The 14,521-nt window shown below is 42.1% G+C and overlaps 1 protein-coding gene across 20 annotated transcripts in view; it reads left to right on the plus strand.

The window, feature by feature from the left end:
- Eya4 (EYA transcriptional coactivator and phosphatase 4) overlaps positions 1 to 14,521 on the plus strand; it is a 243,702-nt gene that overhangs the window by 206,354 nt on the left and 22,827 nt on the right. For all 20 annotated transcript variants that reach the window (NM_001271317.1, XM_039103304.2, XM_039103308.2 and 17 more), the window contains one exon: positions 13,056 to 13,145. In NM_001271317.1, coding sequence (NP_001258246.1) covers positions 13,056 to 13,145 — 90 coding nt within the window. The remainder of the gene's footprint in view (positions 1 to 13,055; positions 13,146 to 14,521) is intronic.

Genomic DNA, 14,521 nt, shown 5'->3' on the forward strand with positions numbered 1-14,521 from the left:
GAGAAAGTGTAAACAGTCCTTCCGTGAGATTGAATTCATCAGCTCTCCGATGCCTTCATAGGCTGATAGAAACGAAGTCATTTTAGCCGGTAGTTGAAAAAAATCATTTTCACTGCTCTTAAAGATTGTAACCAAAGATTGTAACTGGAGAGACGGCTTAGCTGTTAAAAACACTGCTGTGTCCAGCCGACATGTGAAGACTCACACAGCCACACCTCTAGCCCAAAGGATCTGGTCCCCTCTGCAAGCTACACAGAACGCATGAACTCACAAGGACACAGATATATACACTGATTATAATAAGTAACTGAAACCATTAGTTTTGGAAGGTGGGTGAAAGAGTTGTGTAGATTTGAAATTGCTTATGTGTACTCAGTTCATTTCATGATTCAAATCACTCATTTCTTCAATGTGCATTAAAAATCATTTCGTGTGTGTGTGTGTGTGTGTGTGTGTGTGTGTGTGTGTGTCCCATGTCCCATATGTGACATACAGAGGACTACTTACTTTTTCTCCTTCCATGATATGAGTCCCAGAGATCGATTCCAGCAATGTGCACTTCAAATGCACAACTTGGTGTGATGGTGATTTTTTTCCAAGTTTGAAGTGGTGCATTTTTTATATATATTCTGCAGAGTGTTATTATGTAAACTACATAAGAATAGGACTTCTCCAGCTGGAGGGAAGAGGCAAAGAATGAGAGCCCCCGTGATCCCACAAAACCAGGTCCCTTTCCTCTTATTCTTTCTTTATCAGAAAGTGATTATAGGGGCATAAGCTAATCTTGGCACTTGAAAGGCTTATGTGGGAAGAGTGTGGCTTCAAGGCCAGTCTGGGATATATAGTGAGTTCCAGGCCAGCTTGTGGTACATAGCAAGACCCTGTCTCCAAATAAATAGGTGGTTTTGGTTTTGGTGTTAGTTAGGATTTTACTGTTGTGAACAGACACCATGACCAAGGCAACTCTTCTTAGGACATTTAATTGGAGATGGCTTACAGGTTCAGAGGTTCAGTCCGTTATCATCAAGGTGGGAACATGGCAGCATCTAGGCAGGCATAGTGCAGGAGGACCTAAGAGTTGTGCATCTTTGTCTGAAGGCTTGCTTCCAGGCAGCTGAGTATGAGAGCCCATGCCCACAGTGACAGACCTATTCCAACAAGGCCATGCCTCCTCATAATAGTGCCACTTGCTGGGCCAAGCATATACAAACCATCACATTGAACTTAAAACTTACAAAGAAAATAGGTGATTCTCTTCCATGCTGGAGTTAATAGGTGAGCTAAATAAGATCATATTAAGGATGCTTAAATAAGGCTTCTATGAACATAGTGGAGCATGTGTCTTTGTTGTATGTTGGAACATCTTTTGGGTATATGCCCAGGAGAGGTATAGCTGGGTCTTCAGGTAGTACAAATGGACTGAACTAGAAAATATCATCCTGAGTGAGGTAACCCAATCACAGAAAAGCACACTTGGTATGTACTCACTGATAAGTGGATATTAGCCCAAAAATTCGAATTACCCAAGATACAATCCACAGACTACATGAAGCTCAAGAAGAAAGGCAACCAAAGTGCAGATGTTTCACTCCTTCTTAAAAGGGAGAACAAAAATATTCATAGGAGGGGATGTGGAGCCAAAGTTTGGAGCAGAGACTGAAGGAACTGCCATTTAGACCCTGCCCTACATGGGTATATAGTCCATATATATATATACAGCCACCAAAACTAGATAAGATTGATGAAGCTAAGAAGTGCATGCTGACAGGAGCCTGATATAGCTGTCTCCTGAAAGACACAGCCAGAGCATGTCAAATACAGAGGCGAATGCTAGCAGCAAACCATTGAACTGAGAACGGATCCCCATTGGAGGAATTAGAGAAAGGATTGGAAGAGCTGAAGGGGCTTGCAACCCCATAAGAACAACAATGCCAACCAACCAGAGCTCCCAGGGACTAAACCACTACCCAAAGACTATACATGGACTGACCCATGGCTCCAGCTGCATATGTAGCAGAGGATGGCCTTGAAGGACACCAATGGAAGGAGAAGCCTTTGGTCCTGCCAATGCTGGAACCCCCAGTGTAGGGGAATGTCAAGGGATGGGAAGGGAGGGTGGTTGGGGAGGGGAACACCTTTGTAGAACAAGGGAGGGGGGATGGAATAGGGGACTTGTGTCTGGGAAATCGGGAAAGGGAATAACACTTGAAATGTAAATAAATATCCATTTAAAAAAACAGACACTTAACTATGAACCCAAGTATCTGCTTCTCGGGTCAAATAAAGTTAAGTAATAATGCTCATTCTTTTCCTTCCAAATGAGAAATAACTAAAAATGGATGCTCTCAGAGACGCAGAAGGCCTGGATCTGCTCTCATGATGGTGGTAGTGCAATTGCACGAAATACTTTAAGCCAGGGGCAGAGGGCATGTGCACCTGAACTGTAAAATCCAGTCTTAAAGCTAACACATCTATCTACTGGCCTGCCTCTCTTTCTCCCAAAACTATAAATTGTAGCAAGTGTCGCCTCTAGTCCCCTACAGAATGCTTAACATTCTGTAAGTACATCCACTTCAGTGCATTGTACACTTAGCCCTCGCCTCTGCTCTATGCCTCTGATGTGGTAACAACGTGTTTTGCAAGTGACAGAGACAGCCAGGACCTGAGTCTCTGACATGATCTTAAGTCTCTGTTCTCCTCCGGTCTTGTGCCACCACATGGGATCTTTGCAACTAAAATCTAGTCTTCAGTTTTCTAGGAACGCCAGGATCTTATCTAAGTAGTTTTTGGTTTTTTTATTCACTTAAGAACACTTGTAGAAAATTCTTTATCAGCCTGTAAATAATATGAAAATTTCCAAGGTTCTTCCTAATATGTCATCACTCTGTGACTCTGCTCAACTGTCAACACTCCCTCCTTGCAAGCAGAACTATTTCTGGATCTTTCTGATGGAGGCAAGCACAGGCTCTGCTGTAGGGAGGCTGTGATGGGATCTCTGGCTGAGTCCCAGATGGCATGCACAGCTTCAGCACTGCAAAAATCCATAATAGAAGTTCGTGAATTTGACAAGATGGCGCCCAGGTATCATCCACCACCTGGAGTTTGTGAGGACGACTCTGCTTCCCCGAGCAACTGTGTACATTATTTTACCTAAATAACAGCAATTGCTTTCTCAGGTGTAGGAATAAATTTTAACCAATTTTGCTGTAGAGGTTTAATTTATGTAGGAACATTAATGACTTACATGCTTGGAAGCCAGAGTTATTTAAAGCCGTTCTGGGTAAGGAGACAAAAGAGATGAACAGCCCAAGTCGGAGGAAAGATTAAAGAGAAGTGAATCACTGCATTATAACATGTGATTGTAATTCAAGCTCACAAGGAGATTTGCCTATAGGAAACACTCTGTATGGTAGGGCAGAGCTGTGAGGTGAGTCACTCATCAGAATAAGCCACCCCATTGCTTTTAGATTTAAGAATTGATACACTCACATAGAAACACAACGTTGGAAGTAGCACTCGCTTCGTTTTCTACAGGTCATTAAGAAATCAGTGTGTGAGTTAGTGGCGTGGTTGGTGTTGCTAAATGATTAGAATTGTGGGTCTGAAGCGATCAGACCTGGGACAGCTAACACCATGACCTCTAATTCCCTTCTGAACCGAGCTAGAGTTTGGCTTTGTGGGGATTATAGACCTGAGTTCAAGTTCTATCTCCCCTTGTCAAGATCATATGACCTTTTCAAGTTTGCTTAGTTTGTGGTTCAACAGGAATTTGAAATTTGGGCAACTGGGTGTTTCCCAAGGAAAGGCTTTTTCTATTTGTATCTGTCACTTGGCCCTTCAGTGTGAGACACTCAGTTCAGTGATAAGAACTCCATGGTCTTTGTAGTCAGGTGGTTATAGCCAGGCTTTGGAGTACATAAAGCATAGGAAAACAGAGTTAAGCATCAAAAAATGGTCATGTGTGGTGCTGTGTACCTTAATCTAAGCACTCAGAAATCTAAGGCAAAAAGGAGCCCCATGAGTTCAAGGCCAAATAAAGTGCATAGTATTTTTCTTTATATATGTTTTTTTTTTCTTTCTTCTATTGGATATTTTCTCTATTTACATCTCAAATGTTACTCCCTTTCCTGGTCTCCCCTCCAGGAACTGCCGATCCCATCCCCCTTCCCCTTGCTTCTATGAGGGTGCTCCCCCACTCACCCACCCACTTCCTCCTGCCTCCTCACCCTGGCATTCCCCTACACCAGGGCATTGAGCCTTCACTGGACCAGGAAGCATGTTCATGTACACATGTGTGTAGTGCATGAGCAAATAGACTATACACACATAGAATAAAGCTGGATGCAGGGCACTGGCATGTCAAAGTCTGCCTGTGAGGTGTTGAGAGGCAATGGTAGCTATGTTATCTGATACGTATTCACTTCAGAGGATCTTTTCCTGCTATATTGAATGATACAGGGTGACAGAAAAGTTCCAGGGTCAGTAAACTGCTTCAGAAATGATTTTGTGGTGTGTGTGTGTGTGTGTGTGTGTGTGTGTGTGTGTGTGTGTGTGTGTTTCTGTTGTGTGTCTATATGTGTATCTATGGGATATTTGTCAATGTGAGTGTCTAAGTCTGTATCTCTGTCTGTCTGTGTCTGTGTGTATCTGTGTGTCTGTGTTCTGTGTGTGTTGGTGTGTGTGTCTGTGTTTAAGTATGTGTCTGTCTCTCTCTCACGCGCGTGCTCTCTCTCTCTCTCTCTTTCTCTCTGTGTGTGTGTTTGTCTATGTCTGTCTGTCTCTCTCTTTCTTCTGTGTGTGTGTGTGTGTTGGTGTGTGTGTGTCTGTGTTTAAGTGTGTGTTTGTCTGTCTCTGTCTCTCTGTCTCTGTCTGTCTCTCTCTCTCTTCTGTGTGTGTGTGTGTGTTGGTGTGTGTGTGTCTGTGTTTAAGTGTGTGTTTGTCTGTCTCTGTCTCTCTGTCTCTGTCTGTCTCTCTCTCTCTTCTGTGTGTGTGTGTGTGTTGGTGTGTGTGTGTCTGTGTTTAAGTATGCGTTTGTCTGTCTCTGTCTCTGTCTCTCTGTCTCTGTCTCTCTGTCTCTCTGTCTCTCCCTCTCTCTCTCTCTCTCTCTCTCTCTCTCTCTCTCTCTCTGTGTGTGTTTATGTGTGTGTGTGTGTGTGTGTGTGTGTGTGTGTGTGTGTGTAGGTCATCCTCCTCAGGCATTGATATTCAGCATCTGTCTATCTTGCCTTATTGTGTGAGACAGGTTCTGTCTGACTGGGATCTGGAGCTCACTGGATTTGACTGGTCTGACTGGTCAGCAAGTTTCATCATCAGTCTGGCCCCGTGCACAGCTATTTATGTGGGTTCTGGTGATGAGACTCACAGTCTCATGATTGTGCTGCAAGCACTTCATGTCCCCTTGAAGTGATTTCTCTCTGAGCCACCACACACCTGTGACCTGCATCCTCCCTTCCCCGTACGACTGGCCACAACATTCTGACCTGTTCTAGGAAAGGCCTTCTGAGCTAAATTTTCCCAGTTGCTCTTCCCTTTGTCTTCTTGTCCCCAAATTACAAAGGAAGACTCTCTTCTACGGTCCAAGAAATAGCTGTGGCAAGGCAAGAGGTCTTTCTCTGTGTTTCTTACTGGCTATCTTTTTAGTTCCTGACTCAGATGAGGGATCAGTCTTCCCTAAGCACATCTTGCCTTTCCCAGGCTTGTCCCCACTGCTGGATGCTCCATCCCACATGGTAGTCCCACTCATACCCTCGCTCATACTCCATCTGTCTCCATATCACATCTGTGTGTGGCTAACCTCCTGGCTTTTTACCCAGTCATTAGTCCTCCTGGAAGGGGCATACTGGCTTGGCTTACACTAACTATCATGGTTCCTCCCTGAGCTTCTGCATCTACTCACCAGATGTCTTTGCACTCCAGAGGTATCAACACCTGAAATGCTGTGTTTACTGGGCTGTTCATCAGTTATGTTACATAATAATGGTAACTAAAGCCCAGAAGCACATGGCTTTTGTATTTTACTATTTCTTTTATCTTTGTTTGTATGTAGGTATAAGTTGGGGGGCTTCTGTGTCCTTGTTCTCGTGAGGGGTGTGTGAGTGTTCATGTGTGTGCAGATATACATGTAAATGTGTATGCACACCTGCGAAGATCAGGGGTCAGTTTACAACATTTTCCTCTACTCTCCGTGTTGTTCATTTTTCAATCCATTCCCTCCAATAACCCCCATTCCCTCTTATATTCCTGATTTCTTTTTTAATTACTATCACTACATATATATATAAATGCATAAATATGTAAGCACAAGCTGTTGAGTTTTTTAATATATGTGTGTGTGTGTGTGTATGTGTGTGTGTGTGACCACTTAATATTAAATAATCACAGGAAACTGGTTCCTAGCGAAGAGTAATTCTCCTTCTATCAGAGGTCATTTGTTTCCTGTAGCACTCCATCTAGACATAGGGCCCTGTGAGCCTTCCCCAGCCACGGTAACAGGTCAACAGATTTCTTCATTGCTCAGGCCTTGTGTAGACAGCCATACTGTGGAGATCTCATGAATGTACCATGGCTGTCACATATGGAAGACACAATGTCACAGTAGACGTCTGGTCCTCTAGCTTTAGAATCTTTTTATACCTTCTTCTGTGACATTCCCTGAGTCCCGGTGCAGGAGTTGTGTTTTGGATGGATCAGTTAGAGCCAGGCACCCACATTGGCTGTTGTTCTCTGGGTTTGACCAGTTGTGGCTTTCTGTAATGATCTGGTATAAAAGGAAGCTTCTCAGATGGGACCTGTGCTAACATGTGGGTGAGCGGAGGAGCATTTAGAACATGGTGAGGAATTATGCTCATTTAGGAAAGTGACTATAATGGGGTCTCCTCACCATGACCTCACCACTTGTAGTTGTCTTGGTTTACAGTACCGGGAATGGTTTCCGTCCTGTTGAGTGACTGTGGTTATTGCCAAAATTTAAATGCCACTATTGTAACTTTAGGGATATCGTGCTATGGTGGCCATTGTTATGGTTCATGGGCATCATAGCTGGCATGATACCAGATTGTTTTCCTCCCTTGATAGCTTGCATAGCGACTTCTAGTATTATGAAAGCTAGTCCCCGCTGAGGGGATTTAAGGTCCTGTTCAACTCCATTCCTCAGGCTCCTGTGTTTGACAAATGTGGTGCCTTTAGTAATAGAGACTTGCTGTTAATCTCTGGAGACAACCAAGGGCAATAATAATGCTCTGCATTATTTTATGATCCTCTTGACCAACAGCTCAAAGAGAGTCTTCTCCTGCCTGGTAATAGGGTTTCTATTAGGTAGCCTGTGCCTCCTGGGAAGAGTGCCATCATCTCAAATGGCACAAGTTCATTTAAACTGAACTTTGATGCTAATATGCTTATGTCTTATATATAATTTTAGGTAAATATACTATTATTTCCTATGACTTTTCCAAGCATGATTCATCCTTAGTGTGATGTATCTTTCCTAGCTCTGTCTCCAATACTGACTTCCCTGTCCTCCCCCCCAGTTAAATCCCTCTTTTTCCCTTGGAGACAGAGTCTCTCCTTGACCCTGCATCTCACCTTGACAGTCAGTGAGCTCCAGGAGTCTTTTGGTTCCTGCCTTCCTAGCAATGAGATTCTAACTGCAAGCCCAGCCATCTGCATGGGGGCTGGGATCTGAACCAAGGCTCTACCGGCTTCCTCTGCAAGCACTTTACTGACTCGGCAGTCATCTTCCCAGCTTTGCTTTAATTTGTTGGTTCAGTTTTGTTATATTGTTCCCCTCCCAGAATTTGAGCATGCCATAGGCACTCAAAACTATAGGAACAGATGATCAATAACAGAATGTTCCTAACAATATTTTCCAGTTCCTTCTGAGAAGTCTTTTTTTTCTCCCTTTTTGGAAATACTTGGAGTTGAAACTAAGGCCCCATGTACACCAGGCAAGCACTCACCCACTGAGCCAAAGGCCCCGTGTTCCCTTTATGAACTCTGAAATCTATTACCTGTTCGTCAGACAAATACATCAACTATGGAGTTTCCCTTCCAGTTGATGAATGGATCTCATTCCTCCTCTTACGTCCAATGCAAAAAGTCGTTGCGTCTTGAGAACCCAGGAACGTATTCCACCTTGGTTTGTGGAGATGACATCCCTTTCTTTGCAGTGTGCTCAGACATCTTCTGTCCCTTGAGTAAAAATCTACAAAAGTACTTTTTGGCCCAAAGGAATAACTGGTCCAAGATCCCAGGACCTTAAAAGAAAAATAGTCCCCAGTTTCTTTAAAAATACATAATTGCTGCTTCTTCTGAGATATTTTTACAGTGTTTCCCTAGAGGAGGAATTGCAGCTGATGGCCCAGTGTAGGGCAGAGACCCACAGACAGACAGTCTGGCTCCGATTTATGTTCTGTGCTAACATGGCTAATAGGCATTTGTGTTTTGATTTAGAGACGTGCTGTACTTGACCCTGACTTGGGTGTGTACACTGTTGACATCTGGCTTAGAGGTACACTTTTCAAGGCTAAGAGATATTTTTTTCTTCATATTCTTTTTCCTCCTGCCCCCTGTGTGTGTCTCTATATCTCTGTCTCTGTGTCTCTCTGTCTCTGTCTATCCCTGTCTCTCTCTCTGACCTCTGTCTCTCTGTCTCTCTCTGCCCTCTGTCTCTCTTTCTGTTTCTCTGTCTCTCTGTCTCTCTCTATCTCTGTGTGTCTATCTCTCTGTCTCTGTCTGTGTTTCTCTATGTCTCTCTCTGTGTTTCTGTCTCCCTCTGTCTCTCTCTGTTTATCTCTCTTCTTCTTCCTTCCTTCCTTTCCTTCCACTCCCTCCAACAGAGTATCTTGGGAATCATTTCAATGTTTTGATAGCGTAGTACAGAGCATAAATTGGCAGTCATCCCATCTGCCCCGTGTTGAACTCCGCAGGAGACATGCTGAATCCTTCAGAACTCTTCTGTGTGTGTGTGATGTGTATCAGAACTTTCATCTGACCCTGTCTGTGCCTCTATTTCCCCACCTTATCACTCTGCCCAAGTCTTTGCTATCACTTCATTTTCAATGCAAAACTCAACATTTACTCCCCCTAAGTGGAAAAAAGCCTGCAGCAAATCTGGATTCATAGGACACCCCATAAACATCTATGAAAATAGTAGAAACTTCAATACAAGACTTGGGTTCTCTCCAGAAATATGTCTCACTTGCCAATGCTTGATAACACAGTGGAACTGCAGTCACTGGTGGCCCCTTCCCAGTCAGAGGTGCCCACCATGACCAGGTTCTGAGGAGGGCATCCCCCGACTCCCCGAGACAAGTATCCCTCCCTTTTGGAGTTTGAGTTCTGTGAGTCTTTCAACTGGAAAAGTGTGACGCTGTAATTTAGAATTAGTTTAGAATTAGCTGTCCTAGTGACTTAGTTCACTGGAAGGGGGGGATAAATCATATATTTGTAAAGAAGCCCTCCCCATACAGTCTCTGAGGAACAAGAACACCACCTCTTAACTTAGTTTTCCTTGGCTTGTGGCCGTGATGACCAAACACCTCTCTGTCAGTGGACTTGCTCTCAGGAAACCTTAGTAAAATCTAACCAATTCGCACTCTGATAAAATTCAAATCCAAACTTACCCAGTTAAGAAATGGGATTTTTGCCAGAATGCTTACTAAGTTCTGGCTGTAGTAGGGCGTGTGTTGTACAAACACCACAGCTTGCAAAACAAGTGATTAGCCTTCCCAGAGCCATGGGGCTGCATTCCACCAGTACGCTAGAATGCAACTTTCCTTCATCATCCCATATGCTATGCCTGCTTACTAGAATGGCCACACAATTTTTTAAAATGTATTTGTTTGCATGCTTATCAGATGCACAGAAAAATGCATCCTTTGTGGTGTTTCCACTGCCGTTTGGATAGCACGGAGGGGGATGAAGTTCAGAAGCATGTTATCAATAAAAGTAACAATCACAGGACCACTAGGGTTTCTCCCATCTTCCCAGAAATCAAATCTACAGAAGCAAAGAATGTAAGGAATGAGCACAAGATAGCCAATAGTTTTATTGAAAACTTAAAAGAGACAAATACCAGTTGGGATAAGATTCACTAACCTAGCCTCCCCCTCCCAAAAAAAGCTTTAAAAAGATATTTCTATACCACATCTGAAATTGATATCTTTGGGGCAGAAAGCATCAGAGGACCGTGGGTCTCCCCTGGACTGTCTTGCATCATGGGCGTTCCTGAAATTCACAGAGCGTCACTAATGGAATTATATGTTTTCATGCCGTAATTACATTTGATTTTCCTGATATTTCTCTGGACATTTTGTTCACGGGTCCCTGACTTAGCAGAATATTTCGAAGTTTTCTATAGCATTGTCCTAATTAAGACCCACTCTGCTCCCTCCCCAATAGCAAGAGCAATTCTTAACAGAAAAAAAGACGAAATGCATAGTTAAAAAAATTATTCAAGCTTCAGAGAGTTCTTCCAATAGCAATAAAGGATATGAATACCAACTAAAGAGAATCTGACAATGGACGGAAACATGATCAGGGGTCCTTCTGAGTTCTGAGCGAATTAAAATAAATAGTTGGGGGCACAAAACATATGTATTCTTTATATTTGAATGAGTGTCTTTTAGACAAAGCAATTTGATCTTTGCCTTGTACTGAGTTCTACTGTAGACATCTTGGACCTCTCAGAACTGTTATATATAATATATATCAGAGTATACATCCAACCTCACCCATGCCTTCATCACCCCATCTTTTTGATTTGGGGTATTGATCCTAGTAGCTGGTCACTGACAGCAGATCAATGGGGCAGTAGAGCCCAAGACCATGTAGCCAAAGCATGTACACTAGTATATGAGCAATCTACATAGGATTTTGCCACAAAGATTTAAAAGACCCACAAAAACGCCTGCTAAGAAGATGAAAACAATTAAGTAGGTGAATTCTTACAACCCCCGCCTTACCCTCATCCACATCAAGCCTTAAGTCTGTTCTGTATACCTCCATACTCATTAACATGCAGTTCCTAGTTTTAATGTGGCCTTCCTGTTCTCCACGTTCTCATGGCTACAGAACATTGGAGGGACACCTGAAGTGTGTTTACACTCTGAGGTTTTCTCCACAGTGCTTGAGGGAAGTAGATGAAGAAAGACCGTGGTGTTGTGGAGGGGCAGTTATGGGCAAGCGGGGCTAGTTAGAGGTGTAGCTGATTGTCACTGGGACCTGAGCTGGGTTTGGTGTTCTCATCAGTAACTGAAGCAAAGCTATCTATACATCTATTCACCAAGTTCAGTGCATTTCTTAAAACGCCACTTATGAAAATGTTGAGATCCAAAAAGCGGTTCTCTGTTCTCACAGGCCTGCAGTCTAGGCCACGGCCAAGCCACACGACCCAAACCAGAGGCTGGGTCCTTCCTTGGAAACTGCTCAGCCAAAACTGACAGCGTCCCTCTACACTTCTCAGTGTTATACACAATAATTTTCTCCCTTCCGAGGCATCCACCTGGCCTCAGATGCACAGGAATCGCCCCTTCCGGTTTTCTACTTCCTGCCTTCCCCTAGTCACACCCGTAGTAGTCCCTTAGATTTTGTTCCGACTTCAATACAACCATGTGAACGGTTGCTTCCATGTCCCCGAACTCTCCTCAAATCTCAAAGTCTCCTGACGCTGAGACATCAGCTTCAGTTAATCATGGCAAAGAGACAGCAGCTCTGCTTCTAATTCTTCAACTCCTGCTACTATTTAAGATATAGGTCACTGTAAGCAAACACGGGAGACATTTTGATTTCTCATCAACCCCACCAGTCCCTAAAATCACTAAAAGCAAAGGTTTTCTACACAGTTTTGTGCAATGAGTGAATATTCTTTTACTCTCCACTTTCTGCAATCTTAGTGAAATTCAGGTTAAACATGTGGTTAAATAGAGACTCCTGCTACCCTGCCAATCAAAATGCCATTTATGTTAAGCGGCATTTGTACCAGTCTATCTGCTTTACTCTCTTATTTGCTGCAATCCTCTTGGCTCATTCGGATCATCTGTAACACTCACGGGGCTATTCGCCCCCAACTCTGGTTTGATGGCAACTGTCCCTGTAATCCCTTTTCTTTCCTTTTAGAGATTATAATATAATTACAACCTTTCTGCGTTCACTTTCATCTCTCCTCAGTCCTCCCATGTACCTCTCTCCACTCTCCTTCAATTTCACTTCCTCTTCTTTCACTAATTGGTACAGCATGCGCATGTGTACATGGATGTGTGTGTGTGTGTTTGTATGTATATGTATCTACATGTATGTGTGTATGTGAATCTATGCATATGTATGTGTATATGTATATGTTTATATTTCTAAATATAACCTATTTACTCCATATAATGTTAAATACATATCCTTGCAAATATTTAATGTTTCTCTGTTCTTCACCACCCACCCAAACACGATTCTTCAAGAGGTATTTGTGACATATATGCAAGCTAAATCATCTAAACTTGTTGGCTTTTTTGCTTCTCTTATTTATGTAAGGATGTGGGTAGATAAATTAATATTGAAAATGTGTTTGTAATCATCTTTACATGCATATTAAGTCCTGCAAATTACCAAACATCTCTTCAGAGATCCATGATTGGGAATCATTCATAACTCATTTTATACACATATATGGAATTATTTAAATATTATAAGTGGCATAATTGTGTGTATACTATAAATTTCAATACACATATGTAATATGTAATGACCAAATTGATAATTAATATTTATATTTCAAACATTTATCATTCTTTGGGTTGAAAACATGCAAAGTCCTTTATTCTGATCACCTGGAAGACTACAGTAAATATTGCTAATTATAGTCACACTATATTATCAGCCACTGGAATATTGTCATATTTTTAGCTATTTTCTAACTCTTTAATTCCTCCCTTACCTCTGGAAAACGTTTTAATCTTTGCTAAAATTTCATCTAATATTTTGCCTTCTCCAACAATATCTACCTAAACTATTTCTTTAGTAATTGTGGTTAATGAAATTTTACCACATTTTGTATGTGTTTTTTGCAGGATCCCCCGATGGCTGTAACCCTTGGGCTCCGAATGGAAGAAATGATCTTTAATCTTGCGGATACACATTTGTTTTTTAACGACTTAGAGGTAAGAATTTTAAAAGTCAAGAATAATTATTGACAACACAAAAGCTCTCAGATGGTGTCACGTATGCAGTAAACTTTAAGAAATATGGGGGGAGGGGTGGAAGGGTGCTCATCCCACGAGAGCTGTAAAGTTCTTGTCAAGTGCAAAATTGCATAGATGAGTATGAACAGACTGCACATGCGTGCTCGTGAGTTATACAGACTGCACATGCGTGCTGGTGAGTTATACGTGTTTATGGGCGCGTACCGAGAACAAAAACGTCTTAGAAGACATTGGCCCCCTGTGTGGCTGAGGTCAGACAACTCCTCATTCTGCCCTCGGTTCTTCGGTGTCTAACCTTTGAGTTAGCTTCAGCCTTTCGCAGGCTACTAATCAATACAATTTGCGTTATTGGTGGATTATATCACCAATCCTCATCACAAGAGAAACATGGGTCATCGAGGCTTGCAGCCTCTTTAACAAACTCTCCTTCTCATCCTCTCCCCTTGGAATAAAGACTGCTGGAGCTGTTTACACAGCATAGCTGATGAGTTTTAACGCACCGAATACTTTTCCTCTCTCAGGACTTCTACTCCTAATGTCTACTTCCAACACAGTTATCTGAATGGGAAGCAAGAGAGAGCGAGAATAAAAATCAGCAAAATGGAAGATCATGAGAAAAACCTAGTGTCAAAGTAGCTACCACAGTATAGTACCACAATAAAGACTATAACCCTGTGTTAGGCTTTAGGGTTCCAGACACGCAGACAGTAGAATGTGAAGTAACAAAGCAGCTCGGGCAAAGCAACAAAGTACTTCGTGGACAAGTGTACTTGGGCTAAAATAGAGATCCCTCCTTTAAAAGAATGGCATGCTTAATTCTTATTTTAATTTCGTGATTTCATAAGGAGGTAAAAAGGTCTCACGATAGTCACATTATGAACAAAGATGATTAAGACTCCCCGTGTGGTTCTAGACATTTTATATTAAACTTTCCATTAACTGGCAATGCTTCGAAATAAATAGGTATATGGCTTTTCAGTATATTACTTTTCAGGGGACAAACTACAGGTTCAACAGCAACATAGATATCATATAGATTAGGGCGAATTTAGGGTGAAAGAAAGTTCACATTTAGTGAGTGACTTAGGTAAGATTTTAGCTCAAGACTTAGTTACATCATAGATACAAAATGAAAAATGATTCTATCATATAGATGCATATATGTATATGTGTTAGTAATATGTATATATGCATAATATGTATATATATGGGTAGATATATAGAGAGAGATATAGATATATATAGATATATATTCTGTTATCAGCTATCTCAATAATAGAATTGTGATTTTAAGGCAGGTTTCAGTCAAGAGAGCACAGCTTTCTACCCCCATG

This window comes from Rattus norvegicus, chromosome 1 (assembly GCF_036323735.1).
Source record: "Rattus norvegicus strain BN/NHsdMcwi chromosome 1, GRCr8, whole genome shotgun sequence".
NCBI lineage: Eukaryota > Metazoa > Chordata > Mammalia > Rodentia > Muridae > Rattus > Rattus norvegicus.